The sequence below is a fragment of the Cyphellophora europaea genome, assembly GCF_000365145.1.
Source record: "Cyphellophora europaea CBS 101466 unplaced genomic scaffold supercont1.6, whole genome shotgun sequence".
Lineage (NCBI taxonomy): Eukaryota > Fungi > Ascomycota > Eurotiomycetes > Chaetothyriales > Cyphellophoraceae > Cyphellophora > Cyphellophora europaea.
The window spans coordinates 22,918-45,649 of record NW_008481812.1 but is presented as its reverse complement, the minus strand read 5'-3'; the positions used below and the strand labels follow the sequence as shown (position 1 = coordinate 45,649).

General features: G+C 54.5%; 8 protein-coding genes across 8 annotated transcripts; 5 read left to right on the top strand and 3 right to left on the bottom strand.

Moving 5' to 3' along the window:
* Nucleotides 1-2,579: 2,579 nt before the first annotated feature.
* On the top strand, nt 2,580-4,209 carry HMPREF1541_06216 (uncharacterized protein; the record flags this gene model as incomplete). The annotated part of the gene is made up of 2 exons (XM_008720552.1): nt 2,580-3,027; nt 3,080-4,209. The coding sequence occupies 2 exons, from the start codon at nt 2,580-2,582 to the stop codon at nt 4,207-4,209; spliced, it is 1,578 nt and encodes a 525-aa protein (XP_008718774.1).
* A 1,673-nt stretch (nt 4,210-5,882) lies between these two features.
* HMPREF1541_06215 (lactoylglutathione lyase) lies at nt 5,883-6,858 on the top strand (the record flags this gene model as incomplete). Its single annotated transcript, XM_008720551.1, has 3 exons — nt 5,883-6,039; nt 6,203-6,680; nt 6,795-6,858. The coding sequence occupies 3 exons, from the start codon at nt 5,883-5,885 to the stop codon at nt 6,856-6,858; spliced, it is 699 nt and encodes a 232-aa protein (XP_008718773.1).
* Nucleotides 6,859-7,010: 152 nt separating this feature from the next.
* HMPREF1541_06214 (uncharacterized protein) lies at nt 7,011-9,611 on the bottom strand (the record flags this gene model as incomplete). The annotated part of the gene is made up of 1 exon (XM_008720550.1): nt 7,011-9,611. The coding sequence occupies one exon, from the start codon at nt 9,609-9,611 to the stop codon at nt 7,011-7,013; it is 2,601 nt and encodes an 866-aa protein (XP_008718772.1).
* Nucleotides 9,612-10,139: 528 nt separating this feature from the next.
* Nucleotides 10,140-12,740, top strand: HMPREF1541_06213 (uncharacterized protein; the record flags this gene model as incomplete). The annotated part of the gene is made up of 1 exon (XM_008720549.1): nt 10,140-12,740. One exon carries the CDS (start codon nt 10,140-10,142, stop codon nt 12,738-12,740), a length of 2,601 nt encoding a protein of 866 aa, XP_008718771.1.
* An 896-nt stretch (nt 12,741-13,636) lies between these two features.
* HMPREF1541_06212 (uncharacterized protein) lies at nt 13,637-14,673 on the top strand (the record flags this gene model as incomplete). Its single annotated transcript, XM_008720548.1, has 2 exons — nt 13,637-14,113; nt 14,164-14,673. The coding sequence occupies 2 exons, from the start codon at nt 13,637-13,639 to the stop codon at nt 14,671-14,673; spliced, it is 987 nt and encodes a 328-aa protein (XP_008718770.1).
* A 276-nt stretch (nt 14,674-14,949) lies between these two features.
* Nucleotides 14,950-15,072, bottom strand: HMPREF1541_06211 (uncharacterized protein; the record flags this gene model as incomplete). The annotated part of the gene is made up of 1 exon (XM_008720547.1): nt 14,950-15,072. One exon carries the CDS (start codon nt 15,070-15,072, stop codon nt 14,950-14,952), a length of 123 nt encoding a protein of 40 aa, XP_008718769.1.
* Nucleotides 15,073-15,789: 717 nt separating this feature from the next.
* On the top strand, nt 15,790-19,545 carry HMPREF1541_06210 (uncharacterized protein; the record flags this gene model as incomplete). Its single annotated transcript, XM_008720546.1, has 1 exon — nt 15,790-19,545. One exon carries the CDS (start codon nt 15,790-15,792, stop codon nt 19,543-19,545), a length of 3,756 nt encoding a protein of 1,251 aa, XP_008718768.1.
* Nucleotides 19,546-20,989: 1,444 nt separating this feature from the next.
* HMPREF1541_06209 (uncharacterized protein) lies at nt 20,990-22,613 on the bottom strand (the record flags this gene model as incomplete). The annotated part of the gene is made up of 2 exons (XM_008720545.1): nt 20,990-22,281; nt 22,328-22,613. The coding sequence occupies 2 exons, from the start codon at nt 22,611-22,613 to the stop codon at nt 20,990-20,992; spliced, it is 1,578 nt and encodes a 525-aa protein (XP_008718767.1).
* Between the last annotated feature and the right edge of the window lie 119 nt (nt 22,614-22,732).

Here is a 22,732-nt window from a genome sequence, read left to right as displayed (position 1 = left end):
GGAGCTAGAAGGCGCGACAAGACGGGTGCCTGTCCATCGCGACGCGGCGGGTGCCGAGTCAATTGTTGGTGGCGAGGCCGGGCCTAAAAGCAGCGAGCACTGCGGGCAGAGGTAAGCTGGACTCGGAAGCTGGCTTCGCTGCAAGGAAAGGCCCTGTGCCGCCATTAGTAGGGCCGTGCCTATTCATAGGTTATCGATAATCTCGACTGTGTGCTACGTTCCTAACAGAATCTCGCTTTTTACAAGTATTGGAGGGTAAGAAATCAGTCAATGTGAAGTCTGGCTGGGATTATTGAAGTGCGCGAGCAGCGATTCGGGGGTTATCGCCCCTACTGAGCGCAGGGTAGGGCCAATCCGCGCCCCCAAGAGCTGTGCCCTGGGTGTGATTCGAGAGTTCGGCAGCTGCCACATGGTGCTGAGAATGTGTGTGTGCTGAGCAAGTGATATCGAGTGCGCCAATACCCCGTAGCCTCTATAGCGCCCATCACTCCCCGATCCTATCGATAGAGGCCGATCCGCAAACTCAGAAATTCTTCTGCAGTTTGGCGTTTGGGTAGGTTTGACACGAAAAAAGGATGCGCTTCAAAAGTGTGCGGCGTGGGCGGCGCGTCCTGGTTGGCGGAGGCGCCCAAAGCCTGAAACACGCTGACTTGGGTATCCACGCGCGGGGAAGCAGGCACAAAGCATCCTTCGCGTCCCTCTGCCTCAAGCGACCCAACCTCGTCAACGGCAAGAAAAAATCCATGTCAGAAGTCTGGAGACATCACTGAAGCAGCTCCAGCACACGTCGCCCGACTCCATCGTCGCCCTGCACATGCAATGATGCAACGGCACTTCAAACGAGGTCGATGAATCGACGCCAGGGCAAGACACGGCCGTTGCGCGCATTTGGGAATGCAAGCCGTTTTGTGGCACCGATGTCGCATCCGAATGCATGTCTCTGGGTACGCGTAACTCTTCGGATCAGAAGTCTGCTTTTGCCACGGCCAGAAGGTGCGCGAGTCTGAGTGCCATCCGCTCTCTCTAGCCGGCTGGCACGTAAGCGATTCGCTCATTCCATCCCTTCAAGTATACAGATCAGCGTCAACAAACGCTCAGCTGACAAGCAGGTCCAACTCCGCCACAAATGCAAACTTGGCCAATATCTGATAGACTATTCGATGCTGTGATAAAAACATCACTCTATAGGGCGCGCAATCGATAAAGTGATTGGCGTGGCCAGCCAGCCCGTCAGCACGCGGGAGTCAGAGGCTCAGCGAGTCGCCCCCTCAGCGCGCGTTTCTTGGTCGTCACGTCTTCCAAGAACGGACCAGCCATGATGCAGAGTGCCAGCCATGTTTCGCCGGCTAATGCAGGCACAGGCACAGGCTCAAAGGGCCTGCATAAGACTGAGGGCCGAAGAAGAAATGGCTTGACCATACAGATGCAGCTCTGGCTTCGCTTTATACGATTTGTGCCAATCACAGCGTTCCAACCTTTGGTTTTACGCCTCAGCTTGTCCCTTTCTGCTGCGGCGCCTCCGACACGTGCCTGCTGTATCCTGTCAGAGACCAGAATTCGCATACGTTTACGTGGTAGGTTCAGTCGCGTCTCGTCCTGTTTCTCTCCAAGGGAGAGCGGCGCGTGGCCGGCAGCGGAAGGCACGCGGGAAATGTACGGTCAGGTATGAACATTGACACGCTCAAGAATCTCGAATGCCAAAGACAAAAGGCTGGGACACAGCTTCTCGACGTCATGGAGGTTGCTTTGCCGGTGATCCAATTTCCCGTGCATACGGCACTCGAGTTTTGTGACAGCAGAGAACGGCAGTGTGGCAGCACAGCCCAGTTCCTGCTGCTCTAAGGCGGGGGCAATTTAGGTGGGTGATAGTCTCTGAGACGGCCTGCCATCGGCTGGGACTTGGATTTAGCTGGTGAGACCTTGGTCTCCACATCTGTCGACATGGGTGCGACGACGGTTCCACCGGGGCCGTCAGGTCCGCCCCCTTCAAGGTGACTACGGATGGATCCCCTGGCATCCCGGTCCCTGGCTAATGCAGAAGGCTATCCCCATCTCTTCTGGACCCAGGTCACTGGTCGACATCCACTCGTCGGGTGGATGGTGCCTCGATGGATCACCTTCTATCGATTTTCTTATCCTCCGTTCCATGCCCTCACATCGTCACTCTTTCTTCTGTTCCCTCATTCATATCGAGGCTGTCATTCTTTGTCCACGATCTTCCACTCTTTAAACTCTTGTCTTTACCAGGCCCATTCCCGGATCCTGTTCATTGCTTTGTGTCACCACACACTGTATGAACATCATCCAGTCCTTCCTTTACAGCCTGTAAGACTACTGTACTCGTACCATAATCGTCGACGACAAGGCCGGCACCTCACCACCCTCTCTACGGACAGCAATCGCCTGTATAGCATCAACCATCACTCTCTTGGATGTTGATTTGCAGCACCCAACCTCTTTGTGCCAACCTTGTATCAGAATCAGTTTGAATCAGAACCTCATCATCGAATAGCAGGCCCGTGCCCGAGCCTCTATTAAAGTCTTGTGCTCTCTCGAGTATACTTCACAACACCATAGCAATGGCAACCCCACAGATCCAGTTCTACCAGTATCGGCCAGACTCAGACGCTCGCCATAATGCTGTCTTCACACCGATGCCTCAGGAACAGCAGCCTATGTACGCTCATATGGGATATCCTCAGCAAGGCTACCCAGCTCCTCAGTACTGGCAGCAGCCTCATTACGCGCAACCACAGCACTACATGCCTCAGCGGGTGATGAGCCAGACTGCGTCCCCACCGCTGACGTTGACCATGCCCATGCAGAAGGGACAAATGGAGCACCTGATGGACCAGCGGCCACCTACGCCATGTCTATCTGCTTGCCCTTCTACTGCCAGCAGCCCTCCTGCGAGCAGCGTCCAACAGACCCCCATCGGTGCCGGATACTTCCATCTTCCCATTGAGCACAGCAAGGATGAGATCCTTTCGTCTATGCCAATCATGGATGACTTCAGCGAATCTACCGGTAAGCCGATCAATCAAACTTCTGTGATGTCGTGGTACTGATAAAAGAACAGAACTGCATGTCTTCCCGCATCCTGGCGATGCCAAGCTTGCCTTCGGCAGCGGCTGCAATTCTCCGGAGCTTGCCCCAGCCTCGCCCGAATCGCAAATCTCGACCTCGTACCCCGTCGCTGAATTTGTGAATCTGCGCGACCTGACTTCGGGCGCCCTTGAGCCCTCTTCTACTCTCTCTGTACAACAATTCCCTCCACTACCTACCCTTTCCACCGAGGACGAAGAACACAAGTTTGCTTTCGCTGCCACCACCACCCTGCCCGTCACCCCAGCGCACGAGCCATCCGACCCCTTCAACGCATCCATCTCGCAAGAACCTTCTTTCGAGTCGTCCTTCTGCAGCGAGCTCGACTCCGAGGATGAGTTTGGCTTTGTAAACTTCACTGAAGAGGTTGCCTACAACGCCGAGAAGCGTCAGAAACTCAACCCGGTTGACGAGGAGGACTTTCTGAGTGTCCACAGCTTTGGCTCTTTCGACGAAGAGGAAGCTGCTCGCGCTGGCTTGCCATCGCCACCCTGCTCTTCCTTCTCTGATGACTGTGGCCATAACCACGCCATGGAAGCCGCTGACTTCGACTTCGATGGACTTGCTGACGGCCAGTCTCATACTGACGGCCAGCATGCTCACTCCACCGCCTCTCCATCACAGGCCAGCTCCCATGATGGCCACGAGGGCCACTCTGCTGCCAATACGCCGGCTCCAAGTGGGGGACAGTCGACTAACCGTCGTGGTCGCAAGCAGTCGTTGACGGAGGATCCCTCCAAGACCTTCGTCTGCACCCTCTGCTCGCGCCGCTTCCGTCGTCAAGAACACCTCAAGCGTCACTACCGCTCGCTGCACACTCACGACAAGCCTTTTGAATGCAACGAGTGTGGCAAGAAGTTCTCTCGCTCTGACAACCTCGCCCAACACTCCCGTACCCATGGCTCTGGTGCTATCGTCATGGGCGTGATGGAGAACGGCGAGCTGCAGACATCTCAGTACGATGACGAGATGGGCCACGTGCTCTACGAGGCCGCCCAGCGCGCTGCTCTTGCCACCTCGTCATCCTCCAGTGGCTCCGAGTCTGGCTCTTCGAGTGACAGCAAGCGCGGCAACAAGAAGCGCAAGCGGGATGACTCTGCTTGAGCCATACCTGTAGACCTTCACATTACCCATGACGACACGAATCACGCAATAAAGATTGATCCACGACCAAAAGTTGTCCGACAGGCATAACCCAAATAGCGATTCCAGCACAAGCAGGGTATCCGCGGTGGTACAGAGATCAAGACTTACTATCTTTTAACTTCAACCATTCGAACTTGTGTATTCTTGTCCTCGGATCCGGACACAAATTGTGATCTTCTACGAGAGACGGCTGCGGGAAGGAAATTGAAGTGGTGCGCTTGAAGAAGAAGGGCGAGGAACAGCACACCTCGCGAATTGTATCACCAGATTGATGTCAGGCATGACTGAAGAACTATTCGATTCTGAACAGATTGCACAACCGTTTCTTGCATGCTGCAAAGCTTCTCATCCAACTGTCCATTGGTCTAGACGACCACTCGACTACACACTCGACCTCACGCCCTTTTTCCCTTGTGTTTCTGGACACTCAGATGGACTCTACTGTACCACTAGAGATAAACTTAGTTGCTATTACCATTCGACGCAAAATCTGACCATCCTTGATTGTTGTCTTCTTGCCGCCTTCTATCGATAATGCTGCGGGTGCTCCCTAGTGTAGTGTGGAGGAGGCGCCCTTGTCGATATCGTCTGGGGAGCAGGCGAGCCGCTGCTCCAGCGCCTACGCCTATACACCGCCCTGATGCGATCGGCGTGATGCGATCGGCCTGCATACTACGGAAATTGTGTGGTCAGAACGAGAGATCCAATGGCCGTTCAAAGCGCCGCCGCCGTCTGTTTGTCTTCGGGAGGACCCGAATGCGAGGGCGCGTGCAGAGGCGGCAAGGAGATGTGATCGGTTTTCAGAGGCATGCAGGGATTGTCCCATCGTCGCCAAGTGCCGCGGGGCTCCTGACGGTCGAGACCCCAACAAGACCTTACAACCCTTCATCGGCAGAACACGTCCGGCGTGCCTTAACCCCTGGTGCAAAGTGTTGATACCCGTACTTGTACAGTGCAGCTCCCCAGCAAGCCGCCACTCAGGTACTGGTCGCCTTCAACTGAGCCCCAGATGCGAGAAAGTTTTCTTCCCTTTGCCACTTTCATTCAGAGAATGTGCGATTGCCGCATCCAGATTTGCCAGTCCCTGCACCAACTCGTTCGCTTCTAGGTCATCCAGCTGTACTAACGCAAGTCGCATGACTCGACTGGTTATGTTCGCTCGTCCCCTCATGGGACAACTCCCTACCCCGGTCGGCTACCAAGCCGTTCGGCAGTGGGACAATACCCAACATCTGGCAACCCTGAACTTTAGCAGCCCACTAATGACTTGCTGATATGCATTTTCTGCATATCGCCGAGCTCATCGTGGAGTTTTGAGCTGTCTGATGGGTCATCTGCCACGAAGAGCATACAAACAGCAGGGAGAAACCTGAAGATCGGGCCCCGGTGAGCCTGAAATGGTAGTCATGTTAAGAATCAAGTTTTCTACTCTGATGGTGGCTCTCTCACGGAGAGCCCCACGTGTTGCAATAGTGCAACTATATCTCCTCGATTACCCCGGACAGTGAATCTTTGCCCAGATCGTCTGCCTTCTCTGTGATTAGTCGGCCAGAGCGATTCTGTTCTTTGCCTTCCAGCCTCCTAGGGGACTCGCATGTCTACTCCCTAGTATAACTACTACTACATCCAATATGGGTTCCGACGCCCCTTCCGCCGCCCGAGCGTCTTACCAGCCTGCCACCTCCTTCCCTGTGGGCGACTTTTTGCCCAATGGCACCCATACCGACCCTCCTCCGGATCCCGCCACCAGTGGCTTCAAGCTCAATCACTTCATGCTCCGGATACGTGGTATGTCTATGTACCCCCCTTGCTCCATTTCATCCTCAGCCGCTGTGATGGTCAATCCGTCTCTTGAACCACCGGCCCGAGCGCCAACGCACTCACTCAACGTCGTTACGCCCAGCTACCATACCCATTGGACTAACCACACGGCCCGGCGCCCACAATACAGACCCCTCGCGCTCCCTACCCTTCTACATCGATCTCCTCGGCATGCGCACCGTCTTTACCATGAACACCGGCCCCTTCACAATTTACTATCTAGGCTACCCCCAAACCGAGAACCACGCCACCGACCTGGCCACCTTCGGCCAAGACACCTGCGCCCAGCTGCAGCACACACTCGGCCTGCTCGAGCTCTACCACGTGCACGGCAGCGAAACCCAACCCGAAAACTACTACGAGACCGGCAACCGCCCGCCCGCGCTGGGGTTCGGCCACCTGGGCTTCACTGTGCCGGACGTGCCGGCTGCTCTGCGCCGGTTGCGCGCTGCTGGCGTGCCTGTAGTCAAGGAACTCGGTAAGGGGACCACGACGCGGCGCGCGATCCCGCTCAGCGAGGAAGAGGAGAAGTCGGGCGTGGGATTGGGTGAGCTGCATGAGGGTTATGCGGCCGTCTTTGATAATATCGCTTTTGTGAGCGATCCTGAGTACGTGCTGGCCCCCGTTCGCCCCTGTCTAAGCCCTTTTTCGGGCGTGAGAGTGATGTCGAGGTACCTGCCGTACCGGGATTAATACCTGGTTTGCTAACAAAAACATCACAGTGGCTATCTGGTGGAGCTGGTGCCGCAGAAGATGGATCCGCTTGCGCCAGGCGCGCCAGAATGAGCCGCCTCTGTTATGGGCTGACGGGGCAGCTTTGCATGCCGGCCTGCGGTTGCCGGAACCACGGGGGAGGGATTGGTGGTGTGAGTGGAATTACGTTGGATCCAGGCGTTGCCAGAACTGGCTGGCAAAGTCAGAAAATCTATGTCGTATCCTCATACCTGTAAGCCGCGCACAAGCAGCCATAAGCCAACAGGCACCACGACGTTGTCGTTGGCGGCCGTCAGCACGCTTTCTAGAAGGCTCGCGCCACTGGCTGCAATAGCACACTTGACAAATGCAGTGCCTGCAGCAACCATATCGCCATCCCAAGGTAGCCAGCCTCCGACTCTGAGCCAGATCCAGGCCAAGAAAAGTCCAATCGTGACCGCGGCAGCGAATGCAACGCTTCCCTCAAGGCTTTTCCCCCCTCCCCAATACCATTTGGTCCGCCCGAAGCGCCTACCTATCAGACTTGCAGCGGCATCTCCCATACCGACGCAGACCACTCCTGAAATCATGCTCAATTCTCGTCTTTGCACGTCCCAGCCTCGCCAAGGATCGTCTCCGGACCGGGGAATATCAGCCAAGCTGAGCCACAACGGAATTGCACAGCCTATGAGCAAAAAGATGTGGCTGACTATGACGGGGCCACGATGGTCGCGGCCGTCAACGTAGGGCGCCAGAAAGTTGGTGAGCGGTCGCGAGACAGGTGGTAGCTGCGCGGCGCGGAACAGATCAAGCAGGAGAAAGAGGGCGAGGATCAATCCCAAAGCCAGTGCGAGGTAGCAAGGGTCGACAAAAATGGTTGGGAGAAGCATGACCACCATGACGCCGTGGAAGACCTTGCGGCGGGTGTCGACTTCAACGTAAGCAGTAAGTTGCAGCACTGCAATGATACCAAGTGAGATGACCAGGATGCAATAGGCGCCGAGGCAGAGTCTCACGTTTGCGGGGAAGGAAACGAGCGTGATGAGACGCTCGATCGTGTTGGGCAATATGGTGGTGTAGGCGTCTGGCATAGGTGGCAAGCGGATCCACCATGCGAGGTTGAGGTCGTGGACCAAGCCACGAAAGAATGGGAGGCTGCCGAAGAGATAGCCACCAGCCCATCCAAATGCTTCATTGCCATGTAGTGCACGAACACCAACATAGTATCGAACTGGTCCCATGATAATTACCAAGACGATGAGGTATACAACTGCCGCATAGAGATACTTGCGTATCCGCGCCTGTTGCCATGTCAGGGACAGGAATGGCGAGGATGGGATCTGCCTGTGCCGCGCTGATCGTTTCTCGACCGCGTCTTTCGTGGTTGAATCAAGGTCGGATATAGTGTTTCGTCGACGAGGCGCTAGGACGCTGCCGTTGATGGCTACTTTGATCGATTGGCGTGCTTTGACGGACACACAGGGGTCAGCGAGAGTCCGGACACGCTTCAAGGACTTTGGCTGCGGCTTTGCTCGATTGTCAATGTCATCGTCGGAGCTCTCCGACGTTGGCACGGGCTCGGACATGAATGCAGAAAATGCTCTTTGAAGTCGGTGGGACAAGGCGCTTTTGTGTGGGACCTTTGCGAACCTCCAACGAGGGATGCGTGCGAGCTCGACCTCCCATTGCATAAGGTGGCGGCAAGTGACAAAGATACTGAGTCCGCCTAGCCACAGAACAGACTTCAATACCTGAGCCTGAGGCGACTGGGCGAAGACAAGGAGGTGAATGAGGCCAGTAGCCAATAACTCGAGCTCCGCAGGGTCAAGGCTGGTCGTCGTCAAGTACTCCAGCGAAGAGCGGAGGAATCGATGGAGCGGGAATATGAGTGTCAGATCTTCTGCTTCTAGAAAATCGTCGAGCTTGAGCGAGATGGGGCCGCTATTCATTCCAAAGAGGGACTCCTGCAGCAGGTTGGACCAGGGCACTAGGGTCGAGCACCACCGCAAATACCAAACCAGCTCAGGTTCAGGATATATCCATGTTACCACTTCTGGAAGCGAGGCCAGCCCACAGGCGAGACTCAACGGTAAATACGCCGGGTTCTGACCGTACAACGATATTGCGATGGTAGTGGGGAGGATGACTGGATATAGAAGCGGGCCAGGGTCGAACCTGGAGGGAATGTAGAAGCCCGCCCGTAGAGCTCTTGTGAATGGCCTGCCGAGGTGGTATTGGCGCTGCGTCTGGCGCAGAGGGTACAGAGTATAGAACGCAACTGGAACCAGTGCCGCGAGACAGATCTCGCCTGTCCATGGTCGTAGCTGTCCGATGCCGCCAGCGGACTCCCAAATTATCAAGATCATGGCTAGCAGCAGTAATGTCTCCGTTGATCGTCGAACGAGTTCGGCCTTCTTCCGCTGGCGATATGATTCTTGCTTCCGACGCCTTTCCAACTCGTCACGTACATCCTGCTCACTTTTGGTGTCAAAGAAGGATAGCTCCTTGGTGGCCGGCGGGGTAGGCAACGGGCTCAGCGCCGGGCTTAGTCCACGCGGTGTAGAGCCCCTCAGGCCCTTGTGGGAACGTAGAGGTGGAGCCGGCAGCCCTCTGAGAAGAAGGCCTTTCTCATCATCGGCCTCTGTACCACTTTCGGTAGATTCGGATCGACTAGACGGGTTGGAAGAGGTGGGAGAGGCTTTCTGAGCATCGTCCTGTTTCAAGGTCTCGGAGCGACGCAGATATGGGTGCGGTGATCGCTCGAGCGCAAATCTCGACCGAGTCTCTTCTGAGTTGGGGCCATCGCTGCGGTGACGGCGTTCGTCGGGTGGGCTCAGATGTTTCATAGGGGCAGCGACATGCGGCGGTGGGAGGCTGCAGCGGCGTCCTAGTAGAGGTTCATGGTGGGTGTTGGCAAATGGATGTCAAAAGAAGCATGCTGTGAGAATGGAAGCAGCACTCAATCATGTCATGTTACTGCCCAGCGGCAGAAAGTGTTGGGGACGTAAGAGCAGGACGCGGCATACCGCATACTGCATACGGTACGCAATTATTCACATGCAAGGCACACGCTGGCCACTCCGAATTGCCCGAGCTCCGACATATCCCAAACTACCTCCTTCTTCCAGCTTTGCCTAGCATGTCAATTGTATGCTATCCTGCGCTCTTTCCTTGAAGAGCGGGAACAGAAAAGCGTTTATCGAGGTAAGGGCGATGTGCTGCTGGTCGTTGGCGGCAGCAGCAGCAGCAGCAGTAGGAGGTTCGCTCCTCGCGTTCCATGGACAGCGGGTATCCGATTTTCACACTCACACGGCGCATCCATCAACAGCTTCATTCCATCATCAGCATTGCATACTTTGAATCTCTTATTCATCATGTCGGGGTCCCTCAACGTAATTGCTCTCATTTCAGGCGGCAAAGACTCTTTCTACTCCATCCTCCACTGCCTTCATCATGGCCACCGACTTGTGGCTCTTGCTAATCTGCATCCCCCACTCAATTATGCCGAACAGGATATGGAAAGCATGATGTACCAGACCATCGGTCACAATGTCATTGGCCAATACGAGGCTGCTATAGGCCGACCGTTATACAGGCAAGCAATTACCGGCACTGCCAGTTGCACAGATCAAGACTACTCGCCCTGCAGCAACGACGAGACGGAGGATCTGAGGGCGCTACTACAGCGCGTTTTGGCAGCGCACCCTGAAGCCAACGCTGTCTCTTCTGGTGCCATTCTCTCTACATATCAGCGTACTCGAGTCGAATCCGTCGCAGTCAGACTGGGTCTCACTCCACTCTCTTATTTATGGCAGTATCCTTTCCTTCCTCCTCCGCTTGAAAGGATCGATTCAGTCAGCGGACTTCTGGACGATATGGCTGCAGCTGGTTGCCATGCCAGGCTGATAAAGGTATCCTCGGGTGGCATTGACGCTTCTTTGATCGGTCAAGATCTTGCTGAATCCCGCACCGTTGCTAGGATCATTAATGGCGCTAGGCGCTTTGTAGCTCGCAATCAGCACGAATTGCGAGCTGCTATCATTGGTGAGGGAGGTGAGTACGAAAGTATCGCTGTCGATGGCCCATTCCCACTCTGGAAATGTTATCTATCCGTGCAGGCAAACGACTTCCAGGCAATCAATGGCCAGGGAGGAGCGGTTCACGGTAGCATACCAATCCCCACCCTTTCGGAGAAAGATGCCCAGCTGCCAACGCAACTGCGAGTCCCCGTCCTACTGGACAGCCAGTTTCTCGCTGTCAAGAGCAGCATGGCGGTTCAACAAGCGGGAGCTTCGGCCCTGTATCCGATCATAGCCAACACTCGACCGGGTCATCTGCCCACGGAGGCTGCGATGATCAGCATACCTATGGACATGACCGGCACTGAACATCATGTCGCAATCGGTAACATAACCGGTGGCCAGCTCCTCATCGTCGGAGAACCCGATGACCCGACACAAAAGACTATTGAGGTGTTCGGAGATCTCGAGGACCAGATGCTTTGGCTTGCAGAACATGTCAAACAATCCTTCCGCGTTTTGTCTGCTCTCTATCAGAAGCAGCCTGGCCAAGAATTTGACGCGTCGGATGTTGTGTCCTCGACATTACTATTGGCTTCAATGGCCGACTTCGCCATAGTCAACAAGCACTATCAGGCCATCTTCAACAAGACCAATCCACCAGCTCGTGTGACCATCGCAACAAATCTACCTCCCAGTGTCAAGGTGAGTCTCAGCATCCTCATCGACTTGCGACCACGTCAAACTCGTCGCGGTTTGCACGTGCAGAGCCGAAGCTATTGGGCGCCCGCCAACATTGGTCCCTACAGCCAGGCGATTGCGGCACCACTCTGTACCCCTCAACCGCATCGGCCGAACATTGATTTCGACGACGAGCCGGAGCTGGTACATATGGCTGGCCAGATACCGTTGATTCCCAACTCAATGGAAATGCTATCTGGTTCCTTCATCGAGCAAGCGGTCCTGAGCTTGCAGCATCTTTGGCGAGTTGGCCAAGAGCGCAAGGTTGACCTCTGGACTTGGGGGGTGGCTTTTGTGTCCGCGCATCCAGATACACCCAATCGAGCATTGACCGCGATCGATGTCTGGCAGAAGGCTCATTTAGTGCCGACGCGACCGCTCAGCGACGAGGACGAGCAGGACCTAGACCCTTGGGATAGACAGAACAATCTCCAGGCAGCATCACAGCACAGTGCTGTGATGGCTGGCGAAGGGGATCACATACATGTTCTACCTAATCTCACTTGTTTCAAGAAGGACGAAGCCGGACAACTGGCACCGCCCTGCGTTGTTGCTGAGGTGGCCGAGCTGCCGCGCAGCGCACCCATCGAATGGTGGAGTACTGGACTGGGAAATCTGCCCAGGTCCTCACCTCGGATTGCAGCTGGTAGTGTATGCTGCCCGGAAATCGCTACAAACATTATGGAAGTGCGATCTCTCAAGTGGATGGGCAAAGGTGATGGTACAGGTACCATCGACAACGATGGAGCAAACTTCTTCACGCTAGCGGTATTCTCTACGTCCGAGATGATTCCACAGCGACTCCACGAGTGGATGAACAGGATTCTTGAGCCAGAATATGCAGATGGCAATCCCAAGCGACGAGTTGTGCAAGGCCATTGTCTCGTGGCGGCAGGCGCAGATGGCTCCAACGTCTACAAGGAGATTGAAAGTCAGGACTGGATGAAAGGAGTCGCTGTTGTTCCTTGCCGTCGCCTCTTCGTTGATGACGTCGAGGGTCGCAAGAATAGCGAGGCAGAGGGTGCTCACGAGGCAGTGTTGGTGTTTCTGTTGAGAACAGAGCATGTGGAGCCAAAGGCACTGGAGAAGTTGCACGGGAGGCGAACTTGGTGGGACAAGAAAGCGCACTCCCAGAGGGTGCATAAGGCGATGCTACGCGAGACCAAGGCTGCGGTGGCCGAAAGACGATCCGGAGACATTCTGCTGGAAGAGTGAGTTGGCCTCGTGAACACAGCATTACTTATCATAAGGGCGTGATAAGGAGCCAGTGCAGACCTCCCAGGGAGCGCCGTTGACTTCGCACAAGCATGGCTTGTACCATTCTCAGCTGTCAGCCGACTTCAAGCCTCTATAGTATGCATGAAGACATGTACGTGATATGGTGAGAACACAATGTGGTGAAGTTGAGACAGCCTCGTCGTTCTTACGTGCGTATGACAAATTCTACACTTCTGCGCAGCGACGGATTGGGCAATAATTACGGATTGAGTCATGCCCGCCCGTACGCATCTAATAGGGATACAATACCGTAAAGTAGCGTCGTCCGAACCTATCCCGAGGGCTGCATCGACTACCCAGGAGCTGGTAATAGTACCTGACAAGGCTGAAGCGCTGACGCGAGTGTACCTAATTGGCCCGTCGTAACCATCCATTCCCCATCCTAGATCCCCACCACTGACCCAGCTTTTGCAGTCCTTCATGCTCCCACGAGACATGCTAGTCCAAGCCTACTGTGTCTAGACGCTTGGTTTCGGCCGACGCTTGTTGTCAGGGGCAAGTGCGTTGTCCGGAGTCTATCCCTGATGTGAGGCACGCGTGGAGCTACGCTTGCAAAGCAAGAGCGTTTGGCAAGATCAAGAAGGAGGCCGCGACCTGAAGCACGCACGGGGACACGGCCGAGAGTGTCTTGCTTATCATAGCATGTTGCGATTTGTTTGTTGGAGTGTCCGTGATGGTGAGGCGCAGAGTATAAAATGGACCGTAAGGCCGTGGGTAGCATCAGTTATATTCTTGCAACCCTCCAAAGCAGTCCAAAGGAAGCCACTCATTGCAGTTCCGTAGCCTCAAGTCAAAACGATCTTTTAAGGCAAGCCTGATATCCGACACTCATAATGGCCCCACTCCGCAACATCACCATCGTTGGCGCCTCCGGCAACGTTGGCCTGCCCATCACTCTCGCCCTCGCGGCATCGCCCGCGAAGTTCGCATTGACGGCCCTCACCCGTCTAACTTCCAGCCCTTCACCACGTCTGCCTCCATCGGTTCGTATCCTACGGGCCGACTATAATGATAAGGCGGCGCTCGTGGAGGCTTTCCGCGGCCAGGACGCCGTTGTCTGCACCATAGGCTCCACTAGCAATACCCTGCAAGATACGTTGATCGATGCAGCAGCCGAGGCGGGCGTGCGCCGTTTCATTCCGAGCCATTTTGCTTTCGACCACCTGGCAGAAAAGGATGGGTTGCCGCTGAGTGAGATAATACCTGTCGGATCGCTGAAGGAGGCACCGGTCAAGAAGATCGAGGACCTGAGAGCAGCGGGGAGTAAAATGGAGTGGACCGCAGTCGTTACGGGGCCGTGGGTCGACTTTGTGAGGGAGATCCGAGCATCTGTATTTGCTTCCTTACTGACACGTTCCAGTTCGTGAGTACCCCAGACTTCCCCTTCTGGGATGTGCAGAGTCAAACCTTTGTGAAGTTTGACGACGGCACGTCTGCATTTGACTGCTCGAGCTTGGCGCAAGTTGGAAGGGCGGTCGTTGCAGTGTTATCCGCGGAGAACTTCGAGAAAACGAAAGACCAGTACGTGTACATACGCAGCGGACGGTTAACGCAGAACCGGGTGCTGGAGATCCTGGAGAAGGAGAGCGGGCAGAAGTGGAACGTGGTGCCTAATCAGGCGTCGGAATTGCGAGCGCACGGTGCCGCGTTGTGGGACAAGTTGATGAAAGAGGAGGGAAAGACGCCGGACCAGCTTACGGACAGTCCAGAGTATGGGATGGCGATCGGAATGCTGGTAGGGTCCATCATCCTCGGCGGGTGGGTGGTATTTGAGGAGAAGGCGAAGCGGTGGATGCAGGAGCTGGGCCTGAAGGAGGAGGACCCCGAGATAGTCGTCTCGAAGGCTATCAGAGAGGCGATGGCAGCGTAGCTACGTAGTCTCAATCGGCAGCAGTGGCAAACGTCACTCGAATGAAGAGACTGCATCCTCGACAGCCTACCAGGACTTCGTTTACGATGTCCCCGCTTGATTTTTGGTCCGAGTCGGCGGCCTCCAGATCTTGATCGGTTACAATATACCCTTCTCCACTGTCGCAGCGGCATGAGTGGGACCATACCCCGTGGCCATCTTCTTCGGTATATGAGAGGTCGTCGAGATCGAAGGATTGGATTCCGCGGTGAGGCAGGGTTTGCGTCGTCGAGGTCTTCAAGGCTGCATCATAGGACTTACGCTGCAGGGGATCCGACAGCACCGTATATGCGCTGACGATCTGATCGATAGTAGGCTTATTGTGGCTCTCATGATCAGTGCTTCTTGACTCACGAGCATGGACTTGTCGAGCCTTGTCCGGGTGATGCACCAGCAATGCGCGATGATATGCCTGCTTCACATATTCAGGCTGGAGACTGCCGTCAGGACATAGATCAAGCACTTCGTAGTAAGTCTGCCGCTCTGGCATCGGGCATCAGACTCGTATGGAACACAGACTTAAGCAGCGTTGCGTGTTATGAGGAGGAAAAGGAACGCAGAGGGGCCGAAAAGAACCTAGCGGCAGGTGCCGGGGCGGAAGCCTTCTCCGGTCGATCATTCTGGCTGCGCCCCAAGCTCTGCCGCGAGATGCACAGTGATCCTGCACCCCTGTTATTTATATGCGTTTAATCGCCATCACAAATGATTAACAACAAGTCCACATCTCTCGCTTACCAGTATGTGCCCGACGATCATACATGGTGTCTCACCGCTTGTCGCAAGAAGTCTGCTGGGGGCCACCTACTTTTGACTGCCGTGGATTGGCACATACGTAACTCGACGTCATTCGCCTGCCGTGAATTGCGGAGAATGAACCGCTCTGATGTTACAAACCTGATCGCACGCTGGAATCCACGCGTTCTATGATCGCTTCACCAGTCTTTGCACCCTTGACCTTCCGTGCTTGTGCCATGCTTGAGTCTGCTGTCATTCCTTAAGGGCTGTGGATCGGCCCTTGCTTCAAGCTGCTTAACCTTTCCCTTGACTCACCTCTAACCCCTACAGAAGCTATACAACATGGCCGACTATGGCAGTGTCGAAGAGGAAGAGCATCGCAAACAATACGGCCAACCTTACACGGCGAAGCATCCTGTTCCAACTGTACAGAAATACCGACATGAGGTACAAGAGCGGCGCAATGCACCTGACCAACAACAAGAAGATGAAGGTGAAGTTGACGACAAACTCAGGCGAGCATACGGTTCAGCGAAAGCCATCTTGACGGGACAAGATGCGCCTGGAGGAGACAAAGATCCATACCCAAGTGCCAATCGCAACATGCCCAATGTGCCCCAGAACGAGCAGGACGGGGGAAGACACTTCGAGCAAAATGGAACTGCTTCTGACTCGAGAGAAGATACGGACAGGAAACAGGCAGGAGGCGGACGTGCGAACGATCATAGGTCGGATAACCACCAGGCGCCGGGTACCCAAGCGGGTGGCGATTCAAAAAAAGAGAAGAAGTCCAAACCCCAGAACAATCAATCTGCAACGGAGAATGCAGCGAAGGAGAGCGACCCACGGAAGAAGCAACAGGCCATGAAAAAGCAGAAGCGAGATGGCGGCGGCAGAGAAGTGACAGATCCTGTCACACATCTTCCAATCACCATCTATGACTCCACGGAGAAAGACCTCAAGAGGACACGAGAAAACTATCCTACCACTGGAGCGGTCGCTCGCACATTCACTGGCTTGAGTGGAGCAACGAAGGATCGGGAACAGCTGGACGATGAGCAGGATGAGCTGCAACGAGTGCATGACGGCACGCAGCAGCTTTTCCCCCCTCCCTCTTACCAAGATGCAAAGGCGGAACTGGCGAGGATCCACCAACAGGGCTTCACTGCCGGCATCGGTATGGTCGGCGTTAGTGCCGTCCTTGCCGCTGCGGCAGCTCAATTGTTCGCCCATTCCGAGTCGTCCTGGCGCTCCCCAGCCCTTGTGACAGCACTCCTGGCTGCAGTCGGCTGTGCCGCCTCGGTGGTATTCGTGCGGAGATGGATGTCTAAAAAGGTCCAGGATCTATGGGAGGATGAAGTTTGGGATGCATCGAGGCAGCGAGAGGTTGAATCTCATGAATCTGAGAAGGTCGTTCCAGAGTCTGTTGCGTGGATGAACAGCATGCTCAGCTCCGTTTGGCCTTTGATCAACCCTGATCTTTTTACTTCGCTTGCAGACATGCTGGAAGATGTCATGCAGGCTTCCATTCCAAGCATCATACGCATGGTGAGCATTGACGACCTCGGCCAAGGGAGTGAGGCTATCCGAATCTTGGGCATTCGTTGGCTACCGACTGGTGCTGCAAGTCAATCTGTGGATGAAGATGGAAACCTCAAGTCTCCTGACGATCCGGGTGAGAACGATCGAAAGGTTCCCGGTGAAGGAGAGCAAGAACAAGATGGCGACAAGGACAACGAAGGGGAGCAGGGTGGCGAAGACCTGCAAGAGGGCTTGGAAGCCGAACAGGGCGATTTCGTGAACATGGAGCTGGCATTCGCTTACCGTGCGAGGTCCTCGGGCAAGTCTTTGAAGGCAAGAGCCAAAAATGCGCACCTCTACCTCAAGTTCTACCTTCCTGGCGGTATCGCAGTGCCTGTCTGGGTGGAAACCAAAGGTGCCGTTGGAAAGATGCGCTTGCGCCTTCAGCTCACCCCCGACCCACCGTTCTTCAGCCTGTGTACCCTGACCTTTATGGGCCAACCCAAGGTGGACGTCAGCTGTATTCCAATTTCCAAGCACGCGCTGAACATCATGGATGTGCCCTTGATCTCATCATTTGTGCAAAGCTCAATTGACGCAGCGCTGGCCGAATACGTTGCTCCCAAGAGCCTCACACTGGATCTCAAGGACATGCTCGTCGGAGATGACTTCAAGAAAGACACAGTCAGCAAGGGCGTGGTCATCATCTTGATCAAAAGAGCTCGTGGCTACAAAGAAGGCGATACTGGCATCGGACCAATGGAAGGCTCAAGCGACACCTACGCCACAGTTTCGTGGGGCAAGTTCGGCAAGCCCGCAGCTTCAACCCGTGTCATTGTGGACGATCAGGAGCCCGATTGGCATGAATGGAGCAACATCCTCGTTTCTCCGGAAGAGCTCAACGCAGAAGAGAAACTACGGGTCCAGATCTGGGATTCCGATAAATTCACAGCCGATGATGATTTGGGACGCGTGGAAGTTGATCTTCAGGAGCTGATGCACAGCAAAGACTCCCGCAACCGGATGTGTGATCGTGAAGATAGATTTGTGGGTGAAGATCCCGATGAAAAGATGCCTGGTACCTTGACCTGGAGCGTGGGTTACTTTGCAAAGACCACAATAACCGAGGATCAACTCGCTCGACAGGAGGTCAAACCCGATATCAAGAAGGTCGAAGATCTCCAGAAGGAAGCGGCCGAGTCGGCCGAGCGGAAGTTGAGAGAAGCAAGATCGCACCAGCAAGAACTCGACCAGCAAAAATCACAGGACTTTAAGGAGCTACAGGATCAGCTCCTCATTGCTTCGCCCCCTCCTGAAGGCTACCCGAGCGGCATTTTCAGTATTCAGATCCACAACATTACAGGCTTAGAAGTCCAGCAGCTACAGAAGCGCGAGAAGGACGACGACGGCGAGCAAGAAGACCAGGCCGATCAAGCCGATGACCTCCCAAGCAGTTATGCCACCATCATCATCAACCATCAGAAAGTCTATCGGACGAGAACAAAGCCAAAGAATGCAAAGCCATTCTTCAATGCGGGGACGGAAAGATTCATTCGCGACTGGAGGAACACGGAGGTCATGGTGAGTGTCCGTGACGATCGCGAGCGCGAGAACGATGCTCTTCTGGGTATGGTGTATCTGCCCTTACGCAAGGTGTTTCAGAATAAAAGCCAGGTCATGACGTCTTATCCAGTAGCCGGCGGTATGGGTTACGGCCGCGTCAGAATCAGTATGGTGTGGAGAAGCGTCGAACTACAGTGGCCGAAAGAGCTCCTCGGTTGGAACTATGGTACTCTAGAGGTCAAGAGTCCGATCCACGGCTCAGGCCAGCTGGAGAATTGGAAGCTCAAGCTGCGGACAAACATATCCTATGGCAAATTCCATCATCACGGTGAGCAATGGGACGTGAAACATGGCAAACCAAACCTGTTCTTGGCCGTCAAGAAGCGCTATTCCAGTCCCTTGATCATCGAATGTGGTAAAGGCATGATGGGGACAGATCCACCTGCATTTGCTGTGCTGTGGCTCAAGGACATCCCGGATGAAGAGGAGACCACAGTGAAGATGAAGGTGTATAAGACAAGCAAAGGCGCGATGAAGAAGGCCACCACCTCGTGCCACTATGAAGGCGAAGAGCTGGGAGAGCTTCAAGTCACGTTGAAGTTTTGGCGAGGCTTGAGCGGCTATCACAAGAAGTACGCGAGCAAGGGGAATAACACAGACATGCGAAACGTGATGGAAGTCCTGGACACTGCAGCCGACGACAGAGATGACGGGGAAGGCGAGGACTCAAGTTATGTCGATTCCAGTGACGACGACGATGAGACAAGAGAGAAGCTTAAGCCCCATACAAATCAAGACTCATCCGACGATGAGGACCAGAGTAAAGTCGACAAACTGAATCCAATCAATAAGGTCAGCAAGATGATTGGATCGAACAACGAGGATGACGGGTCTCGAGGCGTTTTCGCGTCGATCCGTGACTACAAGGATCATCATCGGCAACTGCACAGAAAGCATCGTGGCATAATGCAATGGAAGGGAGCCCGAACCCTTGACTGGGCTGTGACCAAGTAAGTGCTCCCTCCTCTGCAACCCGTGTCCTGAAAGCTGACCTACCACCTAACAGGGTCAAGAATGGAGGTGGCCATGCTGGAGGGGTCTTCCATCACAGCGAGAAGAACAATGACATAGAGACCGAGGTCTGAACAACGCGACAGTTAATGTGAATGAGGCGGGTGCCACAGCATCGGCGTTCGGAGACCAGGCTATGTACGTGCGTGTGTGGGCAACTTTTGTCCGAAGTCCGTCCTTACGGGTGCTGCGCTTGCAACTATGGCTTTTAGCAGATTTGCTAACCAATGTGAGTAGTCTGGTCTCTCTCTTGAGACAACTGCCTGTCTCCGGATACTGCCCCGCGCACCTCGACACAGAATATTCTGGGAGTACCTGTCGGAGCAGGTTACCAACTCCGACAATGCGGCTCTAGCATGAGAACTTCGCTGAAGCTCCGGCGGCTACCAAGCTGGAGGTATTAGCTGATACGCGCTTCCAAAGCCTTCCACCACGGGCTAGTCGTTGTCAAGTCGAGACTAGGAGCCAACCGATACAGCAACGATGGCACCATATCGACCGACCGATTCTGTGGAGGCGAAATACGCGACTGCGGCTCAGCTCTGCAATCGATCCACATATGGACAACCGTATCGGCCAGCACTCTGCGCCAGCACCACTGCGAGGCTTGAAACGACAGAGAACATTGGCCCTGCAGAAACGACAAATGCTTAGAGCGACTCTCAGGCACACATGAATGCCTTCGAATGCTCCTTTGCAGTATTGCGAGCGATGCGGATCAGCCCAGCCAACAAGGAACATCGCATTGACCTCATTTCTGGTGGCATCCATGCCACTGGCTTCCAAAACGCTGAGATAACAAGGAACGTCGACGGCTCCCTCGGCTCTGGTCGTTCCACCATGTCTAAGAACCTCATCACGGTGCAGATGCTCAAGGGTATGACTTGTTAAGCCAAAGTTGGCGGTGCCGACAATGTGTGCATCATTCGTTAACAACAACAAGCCTGCTGGTCCCTTGATTGGCGCGGCGGCCTTTACCAGAGCTCAATTGGTTGTAAGCCTGCTCTTAAATACTGTCGCAAAATGAAGAGGAGGGAGCCTGGCATTTGAGCCTTGGATGGTCGTGAGACTCAGCTCGCTGACAGTGTATCACCATATTACGGATCACGACTGCGACGCTATCACGAACATGAAATGTAGAATCCGCTGCCGAGGAGAGGGACGACTCTGATATAGACCAGTCCAGTATCGGCAGCAGTAGACATGTACATACCAGAGAGTCTCCTCTGCTTCATGTATCTTATCTGCTTTGCTCAGGTAGAAAGAATATTTCCGCTCGTAGATGCTCCCTTACCACTCATAAATATTTACATACAAGCTCGCTCTAGACAGCGGGTTTAGCTCTGCTCATCTCCGAATCTTTCCCTCGCTGGTGAGTAATTGATAATCACGAGTCCCAGATTACTCCCACCACGTTTACTCCCCTTGCCTGAAGTTCCACAACGAGCATGCTGGTGACAGGCTTGTTGCTGATAACATACACTGCTTCTGCTTCGCATTCTTTGACCAATCCCATCGTCAGTCGCACCAAGTCTGGTCGGCCATGCTCCCTGGTGTTCCAGACAACCGCATTCTTGTCGGCCGCGTAGACGTCGTCAATGATATCTTGTCCGAAGGTCTTGAGTGGGTTCGGAGTCGACCACAATACCCTTGCTGGGACAACGTGCGAGGCAAATAGGCTTAGCATTGGTCCAATGCCTGAACCAGTTGCGACAACGACAATCTGCTTGAAGATTCGAGACGTGTATGCCAATCCGTGGAGCGGCCGTCCTCGCACCCAAAGCGACTTTGGCGGGTTGTTGACAATCTCATTCGTCCAGTCGCCAGCATTGGAAACGAGGATTGAGAAGCCGCCTCGTTTATCGGGAATGGTGGCGAACGAATGCCATTCGCGAAGGGGATCAGTGCTGACCTTGACACCGTAGAAGGGCGGCATGTCATAGTACTTGAAATGTAAGCGGATGGCGTGGCCGATCGAGCCCTCGCCGAGAGTCTCTGCGAACACTTCACGGCGGCGCAACCGCCCCCAAGATACCAGTCCACAGCTTGTGCTGACAAGAAGCAGCCAGAAACTGGGGATCTTGATCAAAAGGAGGCCGAAATCCTCATGTTGGAAGCCATTCCGCTTATCCTTCTCTTGCTCCAAGAGAATGACAAGGAAGAGATGTATCCAGAAGACTATCAAGCCAGACCATCCGGCATAGCGGTGCATGGCTTCGAAGTGGTTATGAAACTGGCGACGAAAGGCTGGGAAGGCGGAGTACCGGATGATGACCAGCATCAAGACAATGAACCAGCTGCTGATGAGGTTGAGAAGCCAGAGCGTGCTCCGCCAGTTCTTGATATACTCCAGAGTGACGAGGATGCTTTGCAGGAGAAACCACATGCTCGCTGCCATGCCGCATCCAGAATGGATACCACCGTAGTGGTAGATGCGGGCTAAGCGCTTGCGAATTTGTAGAGGCCAGCTGTGAGGCACACAGCAGCAGATCTCGTACAGGAGATTGACGACATTTTCTTGTCGGCTCAGTATGCAGGCTGCGATGTTCGCCGAGGTGGCTGTGTTGTAAGAGAGTACCGAGGGGCGACCTTTCTCGACGACCATCAGCCCTATGAGTGCTGCTGTATTTACGCTCATGATAAAACAGAAGATCCGGCGGTAAGCTGTTGCCTGTAGATCTGCAGCATCGTTAGCACGCAGTGAACTGGACACGGCTGCACCCACATCGAAACTTTGAGACATGCTTATCCCAGTCTGTCACCGAATCTGCTTCCCCGAACTCGATGGGCGGCGGTCCCTTGTTCTTCAGAGGCTTGACCTTCTCGGCGACAGTTGCGAAAGGAAGTTGCTGGAAAGTCGCTTCAACAGGGCTTGTCGTGACAAGCACATTGTCGCCAACTCTGGCGATTTCGGTGGCTTCAAGGGAACTGGTTGCTTCAACAGGACTTGTCGTGACAACCGCGTTGTCGCCAGTCTTTGCACTCTTAGTTATGTCGGTGGATTCAATCATGCTGGAGCTTGTTGGTCGCCTCTAGGTTTGCTTGCAGGGCTGAGCAGTGATTGCGTTGAGAACCACTGTTATACTTGTTCGAAAGTCACAGGAATCGTGTCACAGGAAGAGGGATGGTT